The 23358-nt window shown below is 46.4% G+C and overlaps 1 protein-coding gene across 1 annotated transcript in view; it reads left to right on the top strand.

Annotated features, from left to right (window-relative positions):
• OSBPL10 (oxysterol binding protein like 10) overlaps positions 1-23358 on the top strand; it is a 298037-nt gene that overhangs the window by 91408 nt on the left and 183271 nt on the right. Inside the window, exons 4-5 of the mRNA XM_029938776.1 lie at positions 14815-14990; positions 18043-18122. Of these exons, the coding sequence (XP_029794636.1) occupies positions 14815-14990; positions 18043-18122 (256 nt within the window). The remainder of the gene's footprint in view (positions 1-14814; positions 14991-18042; positions 18123-23358) is intronic.

Raw genomic sequence — 23358 nt, 5'->3', positions numbered from 1 at the left:
TTCTCGAGAGCAGAAACTGTGCCTTGTTTCCCAGCGTATCCTCAGCATTTGGCATTTAGGAGGGTTGCTAAGTGCTGGTGGAAGCCGTGAGCCTTAGACTACTGGCCCAGGAAGATAAGTCCTGGGTTTCTTTCAGGTGTCAGTTAGGAACAGGGTTCAACTGTGATTCATAGAACCGCAGGCAGGTGGCGCCAGCCACTGGCTCGCAAATTTGGCTGCAATTGCAATCACCTGGGGGGCTTGGAAAACGACTAAAGCCTGGGTTTCCCTCCCAGAAATCCTTATTGAATTCGTCTACACGCATGCAGGGGGCTGGGAGCTGTGAAAAGGCTCTCTAGGTGTTTTAGCCCTAGACCAAGACATTCCACAGACTGGGTGCCTTCAACAACAGAATTTTATTTGAGTTATGGAGGCTGGAGGTCCAAGAGCAAGGTGCCAACAAGGTGGGTTTCATTTTGAGGCCTCTGCTTTGGTTGTGGATGACTGCCGTCTTGCTGTGTGTGTGTGTGTGCACACGGACCCCCCCCACCCCCCCACACACCGCTTGTTCTCTGGAGTCTCTTATAAGGGCACTAATTCTCCCAGACCAGGGCTGCACCCTCATAACCTAATTTAATTTAACCCTAATTTATTCCTTATAGACCTTATATCCAAATACAGTCATGTGGGAGGTTAGGGCTTCAACATACGAATCTGGGGAGGGCAACAGTCAGTCCATAACGTGATTCTGATGTGCCACCTTTAGTTTTATGTCACATAAAAGAAGTTTGGAGGTAAGCTTTTTAAGGTTGGGGGCAGAGGGAGGTGGTTCCACAGATTTCAGAGACCTGAGCTCTTTCTGACTTTCTCCTTCACCATCCACAGACTGGGACCGTTTCTTCAGATTGGAATGTTAGAATTTTAGCCATGACCTCTATCTTCCAACAATGCAGGGGAAGGAATCTAGCTAGAGTGAATGTGGTCAGGTGACCGCATCTATCTGAAAGGGAGGGTTCAAAGTGCGTTCTGGCCTAGCCTACTGCACCCGGCTAAAAATTAGAGTGCTCTTGATTTGGTCGAGAGGAGAGAACGAGTGTTTGGTTGGGGGCCAGCAGTCTTTGCCACCCCTGGTGTCAGACAGTGAGTCAGTCAGTGCCTGAGCACAGGTTGCCGACCTCGGGTTCCACCCAGTAATCTCTCCACTGCTCCCAGCAAACATGGAACGTGGGTACTGGGAAACGTGGGAAACTTGAGCAATAAATGCTTGAAAGATAAGAGAAATTCTTTCCCTCTCTTTCTTGTGTTTGCTGTACCAACAAGAACTGATCTGCCTGACAGTGAAGTAGGGTCATGGCAGCCCTTGAATCTTGAAAGAACAGATCGGGGTATGGTCACAAGGAGCCTGTGTTGGTTTTGACTGACATTTTGTCAGCGTTCGGCACAGTTGGTCGCGGCCTCCTTTCTTAAACTTTCTCTTTCTGGGATTCTGGTTTCCTCCTGGCTCTCTGTCTTGTGTTCTCTGTCTCTTTTGCTGTTTATGATTAGGTTTCCCCACATCTTGGGTTTTTTTTTTTCTTTAATTTATTTTATTTTGAGTGAGAGAGAGAGGAAGGGGGAGGGCAGAGATGGAGAGAGCGAATCCCAAGCAGGCTCCCTACTGTCACTGTGGAGCCCGGTCCGGGGCTAGAACCCACAAACTGTGAGATCATGACCTGAACCAAAGTCAAGAGTTGGACGCTTAACTGACCGGGCCACCCAGGTGACCCCCTCCACATCTTGGTTTTAAGACTTTTCCTCCCTACCCCGCTTCTCCTTGTATTCTCTTTCTGTCTAATCTCATTCATGCCTCTGGCCTCAATTGCTACTTATTTACAGGTGATTTCAACTTGATCGCTGTAGCTCAGCCCTCCTCTGGGCTTCAGACCCACGCACCCAACTGCTCATCCACGTCTCTTGGAAGTCTTAAATTGTGCCTCAGGTGCAGAATTACCCAAAGCTCATTCCCTGTTCATCATCACATCTTGTCGATGTGCCCCTGCGGTCATTCACTGCTCCACCCTGTCTAGGCTAGTGCCAGGAAGGCGGAGGCCTTTTATTTTAAACACTTTTAATTAGGTATAATTTACACACCGTGAAAATCACCCATTGTAAGTGTACAATTCAGTTTTTTTAAGTTACTTTATATAATTGTGCAACTGTCGCCACAATCCCATTTAAGAACATTGCTATCACTGGAAAAGTCCCCTCTAGCGGGTCTGTGGTTTATTCTGCTCTCAGCTGCTCATCTGTGTTTGCTCACTATAAATTTCCCTTTTTGGAACATTTCATATAAATGAAATCCTATAATGCATCGTCTTTTGCATCTGCCTTCCTTTACTTAGCATAATACTTTTTAAAAAATGTATTTATTTTGAGAGGCAGAGAGGGATGGAGGGAAGGGGAGGGGGAGGGAGAGAGAGGGAGGGAGAGCGAGCGAGAGCAGTCGTGAGAGAGTGAGCTCATGGCCTGAGCCGAAGTCAGACACCTAACGGATTGAGCCACCCGGGTGCCTCTACTTAGTATAATACTTTTGAGGTTCATCATGTATTAGTATTTTTTAATTGCTAAATAGTATTCCTTTGTATGCATAGATCACATTTTGTTTATCCATTCACCAGCTGATGGATATTTTGTCCTCAGGGGCTCCCTAACCAGGTCATGTTCTAGTCTCTTCTACACGGGACACCACAGCTATAGTTTTGCATTTTTTTAGTGAATATTTTATTGCCTGTGGGTGCTGTTCCTCTACCCTGCCCCTCACCAGAGCAGCGACCTCGTCTACACCCCCCACCGGTGTACCCTTAGCACTTGGCACAGGGTGCCAAGCACATTGTAGGGACTCAGTGAAAACAAATTTTTGTTTAAAGAAATGAGTGAATTCTTGAAAAGAAAACCTATGTTTGGAACTAGGTTTTCTTCAGATTCAAAAAGTTGGGCTTCTATAGATTCTCTTTTCTTAAAATTTTTTTTTAATACTTATTTTTGAAAGAGACACAATGTGAGCAGGGGAGGGGCAGAGAGAGAGAGAGGGAGACACGGAATCTGAAGCAGGCTCCAGGCTCTGAGCTGTCAGCACAGAGCCCGATGTGGGGCTTGAACCCACGAACCAAGAGATTGTGCCCTGAGCCGAAGTCAGACGCTCCACTGACTGAACTACCCAGGCACCCACTTCTCTTTTCTCTAACCATGAAATGCGTGAAAGCACCCACACCAAAGAACCCTGCACAGCTGATCATGTTGGGAATCGGGTGCTAGTCCCTGGCATCCTGGCGAAAGAGGAAATCCAGGCTCTTGTTTTAAGTTCTGTCTTGTTGGCATTGTAGTCAATTAACAAACTGCTGACACGATGCAATGTGAACATCAGCGTCAGGTCCCATTTGCTGCCTGCGTTTGGAAATGTGCTGTGAGCTTTTGGACTTTGTTTTCTAACCAGGCCGCGCTTTAGGCGCAGTGACGGTGGACTGGTCTGTGCAAGAACAGACTGGATAAAGTACCTTGTCACCAAGGTGAGAGACTGTGGCTCTCGATGCATGGCGCCGTCAGCCGCATCCGCCTCACCCTGGGAGGAGTTAGAAATCAAATTCTCGGGGCGCCTGGCTGGCTCAGTTGGTAGAGCATGCAACTCTTGACTTGGGGGTTGTGGGTTTGAGCCCCATGTTGGGTGTAGAGATTACTTAAAAATCGTAAAGAGGCTGTGTTGTTAGGTTTTTTTTTTTTAACATACTTTATTGTCAAGTTAGTTAACGTACAGTATATATAGTGTGCTCTTGGCTGCGGGAGTACATTCCCATGATTCATTGCTTCCATACAACACCCAGGGGAAGATGTGTTTTTAACAAGCGTCCAGGTGATTCTGATGCAGCTAAAGCCTGAGAGCCTGTAGATTTAAAGCCTGTAGAGAAGCTGTGCTTAATAAGATACTCACGTGGGGCCCTGGGCAGCTCAGTCGGTTAAGCATCCGACTCGATTTCAGCTCAGGTCCCGATCAGGTCAGTTCAGGTCTAGGCCATAGCCAGGCCCCTTACTTCCAAATCCCTCTCTTCTGTGCTGCGTCCCCCTAGGGCAAAGTAAAAGATACTTCCATGCAAGCACAGTGGGGCTTAGGACCTGACTCAGTTGGATAATCTGGGGGCAGAGTTGGGCCTGGGAATCTTCTGGTCTGAATCGCTTCTCCTGGTGGGCCTCCACAGGCCAGCTTCCCGGCTCCCTTCATCTCGGTGGGAGCCGGGCTGAGGATGCCCACCCGGCTTCATCAGGGCTCTAGCCAGTATTGGAATCTCTTTCAAGGTGACTTGAGGGTGTGTTCTACCTTTGACTACAAAGCAGGAACTCGAATCCAGTCCCAGCCCATTGTAAGGATCCCTGGGTAGGTCACCTGTGCTGTCGATGGCGAGAGTGGAAACGTGAGCCGTGTGCATTACGACCCCGGTTGATACTTTACAGTTTACTTAGAATCGTGGGAAGTTCTTGGCTAAAGGCGCTGGGAACTCAAGAGTTAATAGGAGTTCAGAAGGTGAGAGGCAATGTTCTGAAAGCCTATATTCATCCTTGTTAGACAGGTCTCCGTTCTTACTTTGGAATTAAATCACCTAGTCTTTAAAAGCAGATTGAATCTCATCATCCATCAAACCCGAGTGCGGGGCACCAAATCTTGTGTTCAAAGTTAACGTTGGCTTATGCTGGTGCTTTATCAGGGGGCTCCCTAGGCGGCAGCCGCTCTGGCCGGTGGCTCTTAATCTCGAGGTGGTTCCTTGCACCCAGCCCCTGGCCCGTCAGTGCAGGCGAGCACCTACATGATGCTGGTTGATGATCCCATTATGCAGGCGCTTCCTGCCAGGTGGCTTCTTAGTCCCTTTTCCTTAAATCTTCTTCAAAAATAATTCCAAAGTGACAGAGTCAAGAAATCCACAGCCTGGGTTGTTGTGATTTAGGAGCTGAGCTGGGGCCCATTCAGACTAAGACAAAATGAGGTCACTTCACACTTAAATAATAAATGCTGCTCAGCTGTGTGGCGGGTGGGTGCTCAGACGCTGGCCGAGGAAATGACTGTGGGGAAAACTTGACGGATAGAAGAGACTAGGGTGACGAACAACACTGTAAGGTTTTATTCTGTCTCTGATTTTGCATTGGATCATTGACTTCAGGGCGTTTTAGGGCAACTTTGAAATTCACATTCCTGACTTCTTGACTCATCTACAAAGATTCTGATTCTCTAGGTCTGGGTTGGAGTCAGAACTCCACATTTTTAACAAGCTGCCTAAGTGTTTCAGAAGCGGGAAGTGGCTGACCCAAACTGTAAGAAATGTTCTTCTTAGACGGCAACACCTTTCAATGTTTTCTAAAACTATACATTATTAGTTGTCTTGTTAATTTTATGTATGGATTACTTTTTAGTTCAGAGATTTTTCTTCTTAGAAATGTGTCAATACTTTTATTTATGGTTTTTGCCTCTCCCCACCCTAATAGTTTAAAAATATTTACCCATATTGGTCTCGTAAATGTATATTAAATTATCATATGACAATTATATTTAAATGTTATGTTATTAAAATTAAACTTTTTTTTAAAAACTGAAGTCTAGGGGGCGCCTGGGTGGCTCAGTCGGTTAAGTGTCTGACTTTGGCTCAGGTCATGATCTCACAGTTTGTGGGTTCGAGCCCCATATCAGGCTCTGTGCTGGCAGCTTAGAGTTTGGAGCCTGCTTCAGATTCTGTGTCTCCCTCTCTCTCTGACCCTCCCCTCTTCACGCTCTCTCTCTCTCTCTCTCTCTCTCTTTCTCTCAAAAAAATAAATAAAACATTAAAAAATTAAAAAACACAAGTCTTTAATGTACTAGTCATTTTGTTATGGATTGTAGTTGAACAATGTGACCTATAAAATTTCTACTTTTTTTTAACGCAATGTTTTGGGAAATGTTCCCTGCGTATTTTAAAAAGTCATATTTTCCACTGGAGTATATAATTATTTGGAAAGTTCTTTTATACTTATTTATTTTTTAGAGAGAGAGAGGGTGCACACGTGCATGTGTGAGCCAGGGAGGGGCAGAGGGGAGGGGAGGGGGAGAGAGAGAGAGGGAAGGAGGGAGAGTCTTAAGCAGGCTCCGTGCTCAGCACAGGCTCGATTCATGACCTGAGCCAAAATCAAGAGTTGGACACTCAACTGACGATCCCACCCAGGTGCCCTAATCATTTGTAAACTGTCAAATAAAACTTGTGATTACGTTGTCTTGAATCTGCGAATCCTTCCAATTTTGGGTGATAGGATTCTGCCACCTCCCAGTCTGTATGGTATTTTCTTTTTGCATTTCTGTTTATGTATTTTTGAGCCTCTGTTTTTGCATCTCCATATTTTAATCCATATACAGGATCTTTTTTTTTAAATTTTTTAATGCTTATTTTGAGAGAGAGCATGAGCAAGGGAGAGAGAGAGGGAGACACAGAATCTGAAGCAGGCTCCAGTATCTGAGCTGTCAGCACAGAGCCTGATGCAGGTCTTGAACTCACGAACTGTGAGATCATGACCTAAGCCGAAGTTGGAAGCTTAACTGATCGAGTCACCCAGGTGCCCAGACACACAGGATCTTAACAGCTTAGAGCCATGAGCTGTGTAGCTAGATTGCCTGAGTTAAAATCTAGCCCCATCATTTCCTCTTTGTAAGATCCTGAAAAAGTTGTTAACCGTTTTTCACTTGAAATTTTTCACTTGTAGAAAGAGGTTATGATAGGAATGCCTGGGTGGCTCAGTTGGTTGAATGTCTGACTTTGGTTCAGGTTATGCTCTCCTAGGCCGTGAGTTCAAGCCCCATGTTGGTCTCTGTGCTGATCACTCAGAGCCTGGAGACTGCTTCAGATTCTGTGTCCCCCTCTCTCTGCCTCTCCTCGGTTCATGCTCTTGCTCTCGCTCTCTTTTTCTCTCTCTCTTTCTCAAAAGTAAACAATTAAAAAAAAGGGGTTATGATCACATCTATTTCCTAGGACTGCTGGGAGGTATAGATGAGTTAGTAGGAGTGATAATACATGGCATGTAGAAAGTGTTCTGTAAATATTAGAAATTGTTTTTATTAATGGTTTATATGTCTTTAAGAGGCTTGAATAAGGGTTCTGCTATAGACAAGCCATATTATACGAAGTTTTCCTGATCCCTTAAGATTGGACTTGTAGTATTGCATGTCTAAACGTTTGATAATAACTGAGGGGTTTTTTTTTTTTGATTAAAAACATTTTTTTAAAATGTTTATTTCTGAGAGAGAGAGCGCGCGAGCGAGCGAGCAGGGGAGGTACAGAGAAAGAGAGGAAGACACAGAATCCAAAGCAGACTCTAGGCTCCGAACTGTCAGCACAGAGCCCAATGCGGGGCTCGAACTTGTGGGGCTTGAAACTCACGGACCGTGAGATCATGACCTGAGCAGAAGTCAGATGCTTAACTAACCGAGCCACCCAGGTGCCCTGACTGAGTTCTTATGCAATAGAGTAGCTTGTCCCCAGGTTTGGTGAGGAGCCTTAAGGCCCTCTGACAGCTTAGTACCTTCTGGGGGGCGTTGGGATCTGTGTCTCGTGGTGCTTTGGCGGATGGGAGAGGCAGTGGTGGAAATCTCTGGTCATAAATCGAGTAGTCGGTAGTGGAGACTGTTGGGAAGGTCATTAAGAAGATGTGACCATCAGTTGATGTGAGCAGGATACAGGCACTGGGAGGCCACTTGCTCCCTCCCCAGTCCTTGGAATGTGGCTTCTGCTTGCTTTTCCTGTTCCCAGCAGCCACACGGAGGACAGGCCTTGAGCGAGGGACTTGACTGGCGTATGCGACTGCACCCGGTAAAGGCCTCTATAGAAACCCTTATCATTTGGGGGGTGGGCATGTGGATCTTCTGATCTTGCTGCCCTCCCCAAGACAAGCCACCTCTGCAAGTTCTCTTTGCCCGAGGGTTGGTGATTCACACCACAAGTCTTCTCAAGTTCTGAGAGTTAGCGGATTTTAGACGTTAAAGGTGGACTAGGAGTGAGGTGGCCTGCAAGTGGCTGTGTCCTGGGACTTGGGAGGTTTTGGTGCTGGGATTCAGCATCTTCCTCTCCAGCTCATTGTGAGAGAAATTCTGCAACATTGGTCTTGTCTCCCGACCCACAAACTGAGGGTCATGAGTGTGACCTTCCTCCCTGGTGAGGAGACCACAGTGATCAGTGTTACGGACCCCCCTGGGGAGGCGTAAATTTCCTCTCGAATGTGACTGGCAGCCTTGAGCATGGATGGGCGTATCTGAGTATGTGCGTGTGTGTATGTGAGCGCATGCATCACATGCAGGTGTAAATGCCCGTATGCAAACTTGTGTGGGGTTTCCAAGCAGTGGGGTTTGGCTGAAGGATCAGCAGTCGGCGGTGGCTGGTCCTCAGCCCATCCTCGGAAGGGGCTGCCGCTCGCCAGCGCTCCTGGCTTTGGAGTTGGCCAGCAGGGCCCCCAGGAAGCTGGCATCCTAGCAGTTAAGATGGTTCTCTCTGTGGACTTGATTCCTCCCCGGTTCTCTCTCCCCAGCACAGTCTTTGCTTTGTTAACACGGCAACTAAAATAGGCTTACTCTGCATACAATTAGATTGCACGTGCACATCAGTCAGGTTGCGTACTAAGCCTCAGAGACCCTAATTTAAAAAGTAGGCATTAGGTTTGTCTGTATCATTGCTCTAGACGGAAAGACCTGTAAGAATGTGTTAGGTTTTATCTAGCAACTTCACTGGGGCTTAGGAAGCCCGATTTGGAAACATGTCTAACTTTTCCTATTTAGCATGAAATCTCTGACTTTCAGCTACAACTGCAGGCTCCGAACAGCAGTGCTTGACAGAGCGCCGACCCCGTGGGAAACCAAATTTAATTTCTTTCCTCCCGGGGGATGTGACCGACCCGGATTGCCCTTCTTAGTGCTGTATGGACAGCACTTTTGTGACACAAGCCAACTTACCTTTCAAAGGGCACTCTGAAGCAATCCTGGGTTTGGCCGGCTGTAAGTCTTACCCAGAGGATGTGACCTCATCTCCCTCCAAACACGATAGTTCTAGACTCTTTAGAAAGGGAGTAAATGATTGATGACCTTCCTTAGCTATTCAGACCTGTGCATTTGTATTTAAATAAACTATTTTAGGACACAGTGGAAATTGTTTTTTTTTTTTTCCAGCTGAGACAGGTTGAAATTAAGACATAAGCTTGATGTACACATTATGAAAAATCATTAATGTGTCCCTGTATCCTGCATGATGTGACATTGTTTGGTTATTCTGTCATCCTTATTGGGCAAAAGAACAACAACATTCAATTCATTTCTTTGTAGTAGCTTCTGGAAAATGGCTTTGCAAACGTAGGGTGGGTTGTTTAAACAGGATGCATTTGGGAAGCTGCCTCTAGGGAGAGAAGAGTGCCAACAGGTTCCTAATCAGTGGGTTTGTAGGAGCACTAAGGAGAGAGAGGTCCAGCCCTTTCTCTGTTCCAACCAACGGCATGTGCCTTTTCCTTGAAGCCTATTGAGGTCCCTACCTTTCCTACTCCCCTTTCCCCCACCAAAGGTGGCATGTTTTTGATGAGGGACCCTGCAGCTCTGGGGTGGGGTGGGGACACGAAATGCTGTGGTTGGAGCCTCCGCTTGTAAGGATTATTGCCGTTAATGCTCAGACTTGGCAGCAGTGTCTGCATGGCTACAGTCACGATGACATTAAATATAGGTCAAGTTGAAAACACGTGGGGTCAGCACCTAATGATCATTGGCAGCTCAGAAATTACCCACCCCCCTCATTGGAAGGAGTTTGGTTTTTACAGCACGGAAAGAGTAGGAGCAAATTTTAAGTAGGACAGGGGCGCCTGACTGACTCTGTTGGCGGAGCGTGTGCCTTGGTCTCGAGGTTGTGGTTTGATCCCCACGTGGAGTGTGGAGATTACTTAAACATAAAGTCTTTAGGGGCCCCTGGGTGGCTTAGTCGGTTAAGCGAGACTCTTGATTTCGGCTCAGGTCTCATGGTTTGTGAGTTTGAGTCCCATGTCAGGCTCTGTGCTCACAGGGTGGAGTCTGCTTGGGATTCTCTCTCTCTCTCTCTCTCTCTCTCTCTCTCTCTCTCTCTCTCTGCCCCTCCCCCACTCTCTCATTCTTTTTCTCTTAAATAAACTTAAAAAAATAAAATTTTTAAAAATGTTTAAATAGGACATGAAAATAGAGTTTTGTGAACTTCTAAGTTTAACTGCTGTAACACATCTTGAACTTAGGGTCTAGTTCAACAGAAATTTCATTCATGTACCAGTTCTTTTTTTTTTTAAGTTATTTATTTTGAGAGAAAGAGCATGAGGAAAGGGCAGAGAGAGAGAGAGAGAGAGAGAGAATATCCCAAGCAGGCTCTGCACGCTTAGCATGAAGCCTCATGCAGGGCTCAAACTCACGAACCATGAGATCATGCCCTGAGCCGAAATCAAGTCAGACACTTAGCCAACCGAGCCACCCAGGCGCCCCTCATGTACCAGTTCTAAGGAACATCAGATGTGGGTGTCCCTTAGCTGGTGACTCTTCCGGGTGGTGATTAGGGGACCCAGGCAGGCCCTCACCTCTTGTCTTTACCGTAGTCATTGTGGGGTTCCCACGTTCCCCTTCAGTTGTCTCCAACCCAACCTGTGTGTGGGGGGGGGCAGACAAAGGGAGAGGGGGAGAATGTGTGTTTTAGGGGTCAAGCCTGAATCTCATTTGCTCGCATTCTGTGGCTAAAACTTAAGTAGTGACACCCTAATTGCAAGGGAGTCTGGGAAATATACTTGAGCCTTGTCTCCTGGAAGAGGAGGAAAGGGATTTGACGATGAGCGTTTAGGCCAGTGCCTCTCACACTTGAGCCGCATCAGAAACACCACTTCCTGGACCTCTTCCCTGGAGTTGTGGATTCAGCAGGCCTTGAATGGGGCCCAAGAATTTACACGTCAAACAAGCTCCCAGGTGGTGTTGATAAAGCGCAGGTAGGGACTATCATTTTGAATAGTCCTTGTCTATGACACGTTTTTGTGTCTTGATTTATCCATGCTTTTCATGAAATCAAGGAGCCTAGCTCTGCTGTCATGGCCTAAAGTGTAGGAGGGAAGGAGACGGGTAAGAAAGGTAAATAGTTGGGGTCAGGTATTCAGAATATTAAAAATAAGAGTGGAAGATTTCTTTTTTTTTTAATTAAAAATTATTTAAATCCACGTTAGGTAACATAGTGCAATATTGGTTTCAGGAGTGGAACCCAGTGATTCATCACTCACCTAGAGCACTCGTGCTCATCCCAGCAAGTGCTCTCCTTCCTGCCCATCCCCCACCCCTCCCTCCATCAGCCCTCGGTCTGTTCTCTGTATTTTTTTTTTTATGTTTTTTATTTATTTTTGAGAGACAGAGACAGCGCAAGCAGGGGAGGGGCAGAGAGAGAGGGAGACACAGAATCGGAAGCAGGCTCCAGGCTCTGAGCTGTCAGCACAGAGCCTGATGCAGCGCTTGAACCCGCGAACCGTGAAATCATGACCTGAACTGAAGCCAGATGCTTAACCGACTGAGCCACCCAGGCGCCCCGTTCTCTGTATTTAAGAATCTCTTATGGTTTGTCTCTCTCTCTCTCTCTCTCTCTCTCTCTCTCTGTTTTTATCTTATTTTCCTATCTTTTCCCCTGTGTTCATCTATTTTATTTCTTAAATTCCACATATGATTGAAATCATATGATATTTGTCTTTCTCTTACTGACTTAATTTGCTTAGCATAATGCATTCTAGTTCCAACCATGTTATTGCAAATGGCAAGATTTCATTCTTTATTTTTAAAATTTTTTAATAGTTATTTTTGAGAGAGCGAGAGACAGGGTACAATTAGGGGAGGGCCAGAGAGAGGGAGACACTGATTCCAAAGCAGGCTCCAGCTGTCAGCTCAGAGCCCAGTGTGGGGCTCGGACCCACGAACCCCGTGATCATGACCTGAGCAGAAGTGAGACCTTTAACTGACTGAGCCACCCAGGTGCCCCAAGATTTCATTCTTTTTGACCGCTGAGTAATAGTCCACCCACACACACACACACACACACACACACACACACACACACACAATCCTCTTTATCCATTGATCAGTTGATGGATATTGGGCGCTTCAATAATTAGGCTATTGTTGATAGTGCTGCTGTAAACACTGGGGGGCATGTGCCCCTTCAAGTCAGCATTTTCGCATCCTTTGGGTAAATACTTAGCAGTGCAATTGCTAGGTTGTAGGGGTAGTCTTTAAAAATTTTTTTTAAATGTTTATTTAATTTTGAGAGAGCTTGAGTGGGGAAGGGCAGAGAGAGAGAGAGAGAGAGAGAGAGAGAGAATCTAAAGTAGGGTCTGCACTGTCCTCAAAAAGACAGATGGGGGCTCAAACCTACAGACCTTGAGATCATGACCTGAGCTGAAGTTGGATGCTCAACTGACTGAGCCACCTGGGTGCCTCAAGCGTGGAAGATTCCTTACAGGCGTTGGAGTTCTGGAGGACTGTGATCCGGGGTGCCAGGCACTAATGAGGCGGCTGTGCCCTGTTCTGTGGGAGGGTAGGTGACAGGACCCCGCTGTCGCCAGGAAGGGAGCTTCCAGCTCACAGGGTTAGCTCCGAGCAGGAAAGTTGGGAGAATATAGTACCTAAGCAAGTGCAGGTCAGGTGATGCGGAGGAGGTGACCCGGGGAGGACTGGCATGACTGTCAGAGATGGTGGAGTGAGCCGAGTGTGGCTCTTGGAGTTTGAGTTTCTTTAGGTCTCAGGATATCTATAAAATGGGAACGATCATGTGTAATTGTTAGGTTGCTCTGAAAATGAATTAGATCAGGAGGTTGTAAGCTTTCTTGGTTCATGGTACTTACAGGTTAAAAAAAACAACTGTTTCATTTATTAGCCAGTTTGCTCCAAAGAACTTCATACATATTTATGTTCTGACACCTAGGTATTTGAAAAAATTTATAATAAGCATAAAAGGAGAGAAATCCATTTGTTTCTTAACCACCATTCCTTATGAATGGGATGTGGGCACCTGTGGGTCCTGCGTGGCTTCGCAAACCTCGCAAACGTATCGGGCATCGCTGTCCTCTCCTGTTCCACGTTCGCCTTTGCTTCTTACTCCAGCACCTACTGAAAACTCAGCTTGGCGGAGACATGATGTTGCAAGTGAGCGAGAACAAGCAGAGTTAGTAGCACGCACGGTATCTGACCTGTTTTGAGTATTGCCGTATATCCCTCAAAAGTGGAAGATATTTTTGCAGTGCCTCTGTGAGGTCACAGTCGTGACCCAGGTGCCTTGGTGCCTGGCTTGGAAACTGGAATTCTGTGGGGGTTTCTTCCTCCTTCATTAATTCATAGAACCAGTGTTATTAGCAAAGCATCAGGCTCGGGCTGGACATTGGGGAAAGCCACCGTTCTGTTTCTCGTGGGGGCGTGTAGACGTGGGGGCGTGTAGACGTGGAATTAGAGGCTCCTGCAAGTGCAGACTCTCGCTGGGGCCAGGCTGGGAAGGGCAATTTCAGGGTGCTCTGAGAGCTTGTGGGAGGCATGTTTGCCTATCACGAGGTAGTTTCTCAAGTTGGTGGTCCTTGAGTTGTTCTCAAGGCCGAGAAGCTACCGTGGCAAGAGGGTGAAGGGACTGTAGCCTAGGCAGGGGGAGGAGCGTTCTGGGAGAGTGGTTTTCAAACTGTAGGGCAGGACCCCTTCCCCCACCCCTCAGTTGTGTTGTGGTTGATCCATGACTAGTATATAGCTTGTGTGTGCCAGACCTCATTGGGACTGGCTAGTGAGACCGCCCCACTGCTCATGCAGTTGGGATGCTGAAGCAAAGCCACACTGCAAAGCTGTTGTGGACTGGGAAGAACTTGTGGGCCATCAAAATCTGTGGACCACACTTTGAGTAACTGTTCCGGACAGGGGGAACGGCATGAGCCAAGGTCCTGTGGTGGGAGCGGCTAGGGGGCTCTGAGGAAGGAGAGCTGGTGTGAGTGAAGCAGAAAAGGAGAAGGCGGAAGAGTCAGCAGGGGTCCTGGGAAGAGCTTGTGTCTGCGAAGAAGACCTTTCCATCCTGGTGAAGGGGACGTTGTGATTTCTTCCTAGGTGACAGGTTGAGAGTACAAACAGGCCAGCTGTTGGGCTACAGAGATCTGAGAGAGTTCTGTGCTTTTACCCTGCAGCGGCATCGTGCCTCCCAGAGCCGAGGGGCTTCTTGCCAATTGGTGTGAAAATGACACACTAGAAGGGCTGGTGGAGTGTGTGAGGTGGCTGTGTGAGCCCCCCGAACCCCCACAGTGGACGCTTGGCGCTCTGGCTCCTCAGGGTTACCCATGCCCCTGGCAGGAAGCTCAAGGCCCAGCTTGCTATTTTCTGGGGTGCAACGGCCTGTCTGAGAGGCTTAGAGAATTCCGGCTGTCCCTGTGAGGTCCTCCGGCATAGAAGTCCTACGGGGTGTCCCCAGAGTCTGTGTCCCAATACATCTGCTTGCTTTTGTTTGTTTGTTTTTTGTTTTCTGGGTCATATGGAGGTTTCCTGTGGTATCCGTGGGCGCCAGGCAAGGTAATGGGCATTGCTCCAAATCCTGATGGAGCTGGCCCTCGTCTTGCCCCAGTGAGCTCTTATAAGCTCCATTCTGACTTCAGAATTGAGGGCTCCCTCCCTCCTCATGGGCTGACTTTTGTGGGGTGCCAGGAGGGACTTTGGGTTTCCTGAATCCCAGAGCCTCGATGTTGATTTCAGGCTTGGTTTCCTGCTTTGCTGGGAGGCACCGGCTGCAGAAGAGAAAATGATACACTGTGGTTTCTCTGCAGGTACTTTGTGCTGGATTTTGAGGCTGGCGTCCTGCAGTATTTTGTGAATGAGCAAAGCAAGCACCAGAAGCCTCGGGGAGCCCTGGCTCTCTCTGGAGCCATAGTGTCCCTGAGCGACGAAGCCCCCCACATGCTGGTGGTCTACTCCGCTAATGGAGAGATGTACAAACTGAGAGGTACGTTCTCCTGCTAACTTTTCAGTCCAGCCGCATGGGCTACACGTGTGGTTACCATGGCGATGGCTCTCTTGTTGTCGGTTGTGTGTGTGCTTTTTTAAATTTTTAAAAATCATCTTTAAGGATTTGCCGTGTTTTCGAACTCTGTGGTGACAGGCAGCGCCTGTCTTCTTTACCCCTGGGGTGGGGGACGAAGCTGACATTAGGGATTGCTTGTCTTAAGGAACTGAGGAATTAAGGACAGACACAAGGACAGACACAGATTATGAGGCCAACTCATCTTTAGGATTTCAGATTTTCCATATTCATTCAGTGTATATTTCCTTTGACCTTCTACTCCGGTCCCCTGTGGGACTCTGTTAGGACAAAACAAGCCTTTCTCAGGGGTCATCGTGCCCTTCCCTCAGGATTTCTCTAGAACACCTCTTAGCAAAGGGCCTCTTCGCTTGTATTTATTCAGCTCCAGTGTTAAAGCCTGGTGAGGAAGCCATCTGCTTGGCGTTGAGTTAGTTTCCTTTTGGCATTCTCCCCTCTCTGTGCTTCTTGAGAACTGAAGTCTGCCTAGCATCTTCATGGAGGATGATTCCCAGGGAGCCCGCCTTGAGCCGGAAATGTAGGTCCTGCCACCCCCAAGGCACATCCATCCTACAGGTCTTCAGCGATGCCAGACTTGACTGTAGCAGTAGAATTTGATTGCCAGATCATTCCACCAGCATTCCATTACAGTTGCGTTGCCAGAAAAATGCTCCGTTTTCTTACGACAAAACAACAGGACAAAAATCCACATGGACATATGGGGGCACACACCGAGTCCATGTTACTAGGATCTGAGGAAGGGTAGTACTTGTGTATATTAAATTTTGGGCATTGGTTGCTAATTCTGCCTGCATACATTTTTCGTTGCCCAAGTGAGGGCTCAGTTTGCAGAAAAGGCCCTTTATATCCCTTCTTGACCCCAGAGAACTGATAATGACCGGTCAGCGTCTGCAAAGCCAGACCGAGGGCAGACTCCGTGCCTCTGAGCCCAGTTCCATTGTTCTGCCTCCAAGCTTTACTGCCAAGAGACGGAATAAGCTAATGTTTCTTTATTATCTATATACAAGTCGTATTTCAGGATCTATAAAACAATCCAAAAGCCTATGAAATAAAAATGCCTATAGTTGGAAAAAGTTTTTCAGTTTTCGGAAACGCGGCAAGATTCATGCTCTCTTTGGAGATTCATGCCGCGCGCCATCCGGCTGGCTCGATTTACGTGGTCCTTGGTTTTGTTTCGTGGTTTATTGCTTAATAAATTGTTGGAGCAGAGACAAAAGCAGGTGAGAGACTTAATGGCACTTTCCCCCCTGCCTGTGGTTTGTGAAATGACACAAACCCACACAAAGGAAACACCCGGCTAATTTGACAATTGAGCCATCTCATTTTGCCTTTTGAGAGTTGATATTATTCTCAGGATTATTAAACCCCAGGGTTTTGTTTTAAAGGGTAGTTTTAATAGCAAATATAAAAGTTTTATTATCTGCGGACATTATCGCAAGGGCTAAATTTAGCTGAAAGTTAGCAACTACAGAAAAGGCAGGATAAATTTCTGCACACATATGGCTGGTCCTTGACTCATCTCAAGAGGATCTGGCTGTCTGTTTTCTCTACCTCCACATAGAGTTGAATGACTCTTGATGTCCATAGATGCATGGCTTTTGGGAGCATTTTTTGGTGCTTAGCCTTTGGTTTTCTTTTTTTAAGTTTATTGTTTGATTTTGAGAGAGAGAGAGAGAAAGCAAGCAAGCACATGTACCTGTGAGCCAGGGAGGGGTGGAGAGAGAGAGGGAGAGAGAGAGAATCCCAAGCCCGCTTCTCACCATCTGTGCAGAGACTGATGCGGGGCTCGATCTCAAGACCATGAGATCATGACCAGAGCCTAAATCAAGAGTTGGACGCTTAACCCACTGAGCCACTCAGGTGTCCTGCTCTGAGTCTTGGAATAGTATTGCTGGAAACTGGCGATTTTTCCTTTCCTAAGGGAAAAGACTCTAGTTTCCGCAGAATGCTTTGGAAATCCAGTACATCTGGTCTACCCCCCCTTGGTTTCTTCACCCAGAAGTTCAAGCTGAGGCTCCAGGGAATCCTGTTTTCTGTAGAGTCGGCATTTATGCAGTTAATATTATTTTAAATTATTTATGCAGTTAATTATGCAGTGAAATTGATGACTTAGATTTTAGTAGAGCCTGTTCTGTATCCATGATAGTCTCAGAAAACAATTTGATATATTTGAGAGACTGCAGTGTAGATGGAAGATTATAATCATACAGTTGACTTATATTTCAGTGTCTCCTTGGGGGAACTGTGAGGGTCTCTAAAGCAGCCTTTGGTGTCTTGTTCTGTCCAGTCATAATATGAATCATTGAGAACACATTTTAAAATGATTCAATAGAATGCTTATTTCGTAGATGCTAGTAAGTTCACAGCACAAAACTGATGATAAGCACAGCCCCTGGAAAACTACACTTTGAGCCAAGAGGCGCTTAAAAATAATCACGTTTTGGGGCACCTCAGTGGCTCAGTTGGTTAAGCATCTGACTTCAGCTCAGGTCATGATCTCCTGGTTTGTGAGTTCAAGACCCCGCTTTGGGCTCTCTGCTGTCAGCACCGAGCCTGCTTCAGATCTTCGGACCCTCCCTCTGCCCCTCCCCCACTCACACTCTTTCAAACATCAACATTTAAAAAATTATGTTTTCCCTTCCTTGCTGCCTTTTAAAAAGAAGTATAAAGGACCTTTATCAGAGGAGGGGTAAAAAAAAAATGGCAACATTTTTCTGTTAAGACCTTACAGAGTACATTTTTAAGTGGTTTACGAGGGAATTTTCTGTTGAGGTCTGATGTACTTTGTTTTCTTGATGTAAGCCCCGTCTGCTTGAGAGTATTGTGATCTGCCTTCCTTTCCCTCTTTCCTTCTCTCCCCACCTCATACTGGGCCTCCCACCCCTTAGGTGGGTGTAGAAATAGGTTGGATATGTTTCAGAACAATCGCTACAAGCATTTTTTCCCTCTATTTTAGCTGCTGATGCGAAAGAGAAGCAGTTTTGGGTGACTCAGCTTCGAGCCTGTGCCAAATACCACATGGAAACGAGTTCTAAGGTGAGTAAGTAACCCCGGGGCAGCAAGGGGCATTGGAGTGACCAGGATAGCTCCCTTGCAGCCCGGTCATTTGGTTCTTGGGGGAAGCTGGTTTTCATGTAATTTTCAAGTTACCCACAGGAAGGAATTCATACTTGTCCTGCTGCATTTAAATGTAAAGCCAAGAGAGGGAAGTAGCTGGATGAAGCGTGTAGCTAGATTGAAGAGGCCTCCAGACCCCTCACTGGAACGGATTCTGGAAGGATACTGCCGTTGCTTTGCGTGCTGACCGTGCAGGCAGCTGTTACTTGGCCTGTTGAGAAGCTCAAGTGGATGATTTCAACGCGGAGGCCGAACAGTTAGATTTACTATTCACGAGGACTAGTTGTCACCGATCCTTAAAACCTAGACCCCAGATTGGTGGAATATTCTGCAAGGCGCTTCAGCATTCTAAGTATAAAGATGTTCGTGGGTAATTTGGCATGCAAGCATGAATTCTTTTCTCTGCAGGATTTGGTAGGAGATGTCAGATCACAGAGGTGGGAGGTAGGAGGTAGGCATTTTCAGAGGTTATTTGGAGGATTTCATTAGAAATCATTAGAATAAAGGAAATAATTGCAAAATAAATTTATTGAGGGTAATAAATATTTGTTAAAGTCAGTGCTCAAAGTATTTACCTCTTAAAAGTTTTTTTTAAATGTTTGTTTAGTTTTGAGAGAGGGAATGAGCAGGGCAGCAGCAGAGAGAGAGAGGGAGACACAGAATCTGAGGCAGGCTCCAGGCTCTGAGATGTGAGCACGGAGCCTGATGTGAGGCTTGAACCCATGAATGGTGAGATTATGACCTGAGCCAAAGCCAGATGCTTAACTGATGGAGGCACCCAGACGCCCCAGGACTTACCCTTCTTATATCAATATGATACCTGATTGCAGTTTTTTCCCGTATTCCACGCATCCAATAGGAAGACCCTCATGCAAAAACTTCTGATGATTCTAATCCTAATCCTCTGATTCTAACCCTGTGCCGCATCGCCTGCTGTCTTGCCCAGAGCGATGGGACGTGGCTTGCTTGTTACACCTCCCTGTCTTGCCTCTCAGTACAACCTGAAATGATTTCTTTACAGTGATTTCGTTCGTTGTTCATTTTTCTGTTCATTTAAGAGACCGCTTCGCCTTGACTTGCTTCCTGCAGAGTCGCTCCTCCGTCTTGACTGACCCCAGGTGGCATGTGGGTTACCATCGGCGGGCCCCTGCTTCTAGAGCATTTTTTCTCTCGGGCTTGCTTTGTTTTCTAGGAATTACGGTAGGAGTCCTGGACGTTTAGTCAGCCTTTTATAAATGCCTAGGTAGTTTAAAGATGATTTTCTTTTTATATGTATCTTTTTACTTTTTTTTTTTATAAAGCAGAACAAAAGGCACAGAAGAAAAGAAGTATCTCCCTCTGTTGCCATGTATGCTCATGAGAGATCATTGCCCTTAACATCGTTCAAGTAGATCCATGTTAGTATGTATGTAGATCTGCATCTGTGTTTTTTTTCAAGGATGGAATTGTATCATGCTGACAGTTTTTCCCTTTTTGGCTTTTTAAAAAATACATTTTGAAGATCTTATTTGACCTATGGGCTGTACTCTTAGGATGGCTGTTCTAAGGAATGGATGTCCTCTACTGATGGACATTAGGTTCTACATAATGCTGCAGTAAACGTCTTTGTACTCAGAGCTGTGTGTGGATTTAGCTCATGACCTGAGCCGAAGTCGGACCTTTAACTGACTGAGCCATCCAGGCGCCCCAATAGTGATGATTAATGCTTTCTATGTGAGTGACCATCACTCAGGATCCTGGTACCCTTCCCAGTGGTCCTGTGACTTAGGTAATATTGTCTCCATGTTTACAAATGAGAAAACTGAGGCCCATTGAACCTCACCCTTAGGCTCAAACTCAGCCATTAAGTGAGGGGATGGGGACAAGAGCCAGAGTTGCTAAACAGGCCCCCTCTCCCTCGTCTCTCATCCTGGTTTCCTGCTCGGTGCTGATGGGAAGGTTCAGGATGGTATTCTTCTGCTCTGAACTCCATATTTCATAGCCCTGAGGAAACGGCTCTGAATATGACTTCAGTAACTTTTATATACTCCAGGGAACCTTTCTCCAGTCCAGTAGGTCCAGACCAGTAGGTCTGATCCCAGAATTCTTCAGTAACTTTGCTTGAAAGTAATGTTGGCTGTCTGCACTAAATTTTGTGCTGTAAGCTTGTAACGGTAATGGTACATGAACTTGGAATGAAAAGCGTCTTCTGATTGAGCATATGCATGTTTTTGCTCACAGCATTCTGCTTTAGAAGAAATAATTGCGGAGTGCAGAGTGAGAGATCCTGCATTTTTAAAAAAGCTTATTTATTTTGAGAGGAGGGGGCATATGAGTGGGGAAAGGGGAGAGAGGGAGAGAGAGAAATCCTAAGCAGGCTCCACACTGTCAGTGTAGAGCCAGATGCAGGGCTTGATCTCCCGAACTGTGAGATTATGACCCGATCCAAAATCCAGTGTTGGATACTTACCCGACTGAGCCATCCAGACACCCCAAGAGGTCCTACATTTAAATTCCGCCCCGCTAATTATGTGTTGAGCATACTTACCCAGGTCACTTTTATTTTCTCTGATCCTCTGTCCTTGTCTTTGAAATGGTGTCTTCTGTCTTCTGAGGTGGTCCTGAGGCCCCAAACAAGGCAGCATGAGTGAGAGCCAGTGGAATTCGGGGCTCAGTTGCTTGTGCTGATGCTTAGTGGGACTGCTGCTTGGAAGTCCAGCATCTTGGCCACCCTCGGCACTGTGACCCCATGCTCAGGGGAGACAAGGGTACTTTTTAATCCATTTGTGTGAGTGTGTCTGTTTTCATATAGGCCCTGTTATTTGCAAATAGCCATATCTGAGAACTCGGGGACATTCTAAATTAGGGGAAATTCATGTTTGGGGACAGGGAGTTGGAGAAACTTATGGATGATGCTTTTTTCAAGTTACCTTTGGACAATGAAGAGAGTAGTCCAGGGATTAGAAAGCATTTAAAGACACTAAGATTTTGAAGGTTTTAGCTGTGTTGGCTTTATTTTTTAAAGAGAGAGCATGCATGCAAATGGGAGGGGCAAAAGGAGAGGGGGAGAGAGTGAGAATCTCAAGCAGACTCCATGCCCAGCACAGAACCGGATGGGGTGGGGGGAGGGAGGGCTTGATCTCACAACCCTGAGATCATGACCTGAGCCAAAGTCCAGAGTCGGATGCTTAACTGAACCAGCCATCCATGCGCCCCACCACTGGCTTTTATTCTGAACCAAATGACAGAAGTTTTAAGGCCTAAACTTGATGAACACTTACTGTTATTTTCAGTATTTCTTTGGTGTGTTTCCTCATGCAGATGCAGAATGTGGGCGCACTCGGGGAGGGGTAACCTGTGTACTAAGTGAGGAGTTCACTAGTCTGCTCTGAGCATTAGTACCTTCCCTCCTGACTTTCAGCTCTAGAAAGTATTGTGTCACATGTGGTAATGAGTATCACCTTTTCAGCCAGTACACAATGACAAGATGGGGCATGTTGGTTCAAAAACATAACGGAGCTCACAGCTTCCCTTTCTGGCTCAGCTTGCCTCTTCCTGACTGCACCCCAGCCCTGCCACAAACCTACTCTTGTTATAAATTCACTGCTGACAACTTATGAGGTTCCCCCCCCCGTAATGGAAGTAGTAGTATTTTTTAAAATCATGAATATTACCTATACTCAATAGAAAGCATTCAGAAGATAGGAAAATCTAAAGAAGGAAAATAATTTCCCCAAATCTCAGCACCAGACCGAATCCTGAAACCATTTAGGTGTGCTGCTTTTTTATATTCCCTAAAAAAATTTTTTAATGTATTTTTGTTAAAAAAATTTTTTATAGTTTATTTTTGAGACACAGAGACAGAGCATGAATGGGGGAGGGGCAGAGAGAGAGAGAGAGACAGACAGACAGACAGACAGACAATCTGAAACAGGCTCCAGGCTCTGAGATGTCAACACAGAACCCGATGCGGGGCTCAAACTAACGAACCCTGAGATCATGACCTGAGCCGAAGTCTGATGCTTAACCAACTGAGCCACCCAGGCGCCCCAAATGTTTATTTTTGAAAGCAAGTGAAAGAGTGTAAGTGGAGGTAGGGGAGAGAGAGAGAGCAAGGGAGAGAGAGAGGGAGATACCAAATCCAAAGCAGGCTGCTGGCTCCAAGCACAGAACCCGATGCTGGGCTCAAACTCACGGACCAGGAGATCATGACCTGAGCTGAAGTCAGATGCTTAACCAAAAGAGCCACCCAGGTGTCCCCTGGGTGTACATACTTCTCAACACTTTATTGTGTGGATAGAGATCACATGACCGTATGTTCATGTTCTTCCTTCCCATCTGTTTTCTGGATGTGTATAGAAATTGCTTACTTCTGTCGTTTGAGCAGCTTGCCCCTCTGTGAGGATGGACTGTAAGACCAGGCTTTGGTCACAGGCCTATTCTGTGCTGGGTTTTTTTTATCTTTAAAAGGACTGTGTGAGCGTATTGCTATTTCTCAGGGCGTGAGTGGGATGTACAGTGTGTTTAACCTGTAGGCAGCAACTCACCTTTCCGTCTTGGCCATGTCTCTTCCATGGTTCATTGCTCTGTGCTTGTTTCCTTAGAGATGGGAAGTTGAGGAAAGAAGGGTACATCTTTCCTGGTGATTCACCCATCCAATGGCGGGGAAAATGTAGAATTTTCTTCTAATCAGTGGGGGAACTAGGTAAGGAATGGAGAAATTTGAGGCATTCGAAGCAGTTAACGCTGCTCTTTGTATTTGAAGTCCCTTCTCTGGATTCTCAGGGGCCCGGGTCTCCATCTTTGTATTTACTGCTTTGGGCTCCAGAAGACCCCATTCCATCTGAACCACCCCCCATCATGTGTCCCCCGAGAGCAGACACTGGCTACTGCATTCACTTACGAAGACTGTAGGTCCTAGGGAATCTAATCTGTCTCTGTCGGGTGTTTGAAGACTCTGTGGTCAGACCAGAGTGGTGTGTGGTTGGAGCCCTCACCTTTGTTAGGTAATTCTAAATTAAAATGCAAATTTGGTCATGGAGGAATTGGATTGTCAGGCACAGGGTTTTAAATTCATTATAAGTCCTAGGAGGTCTTGGAGCCACAAAAGCTGCTGAGTTTCAAGGAGTGTATATATAAATATTCATGCCCGAAGCTGCCCAAGTCATAAGTATTT

The sequence above is a fragment of the Suricata suricatta genome, chromosome 5 (genome assembly GCF_006229205.1).
Source record: "Suricata suricatta isolate VVHF042 chromosome 5, meerkat_22Aug2017_6uvM2_HiC, whole genome shotgun sequence".
Taxonomy (NCBI): Eukaryota; Metazoa; Chordata; class Mammalia; order Carnivora; family Herpestidae; genus Suricata; species Suricata suricatta.
Note: the sequence above shows the minus strand (reverse complement) of the source record. Positions and strands in the feature narration are given on the sequence as shown.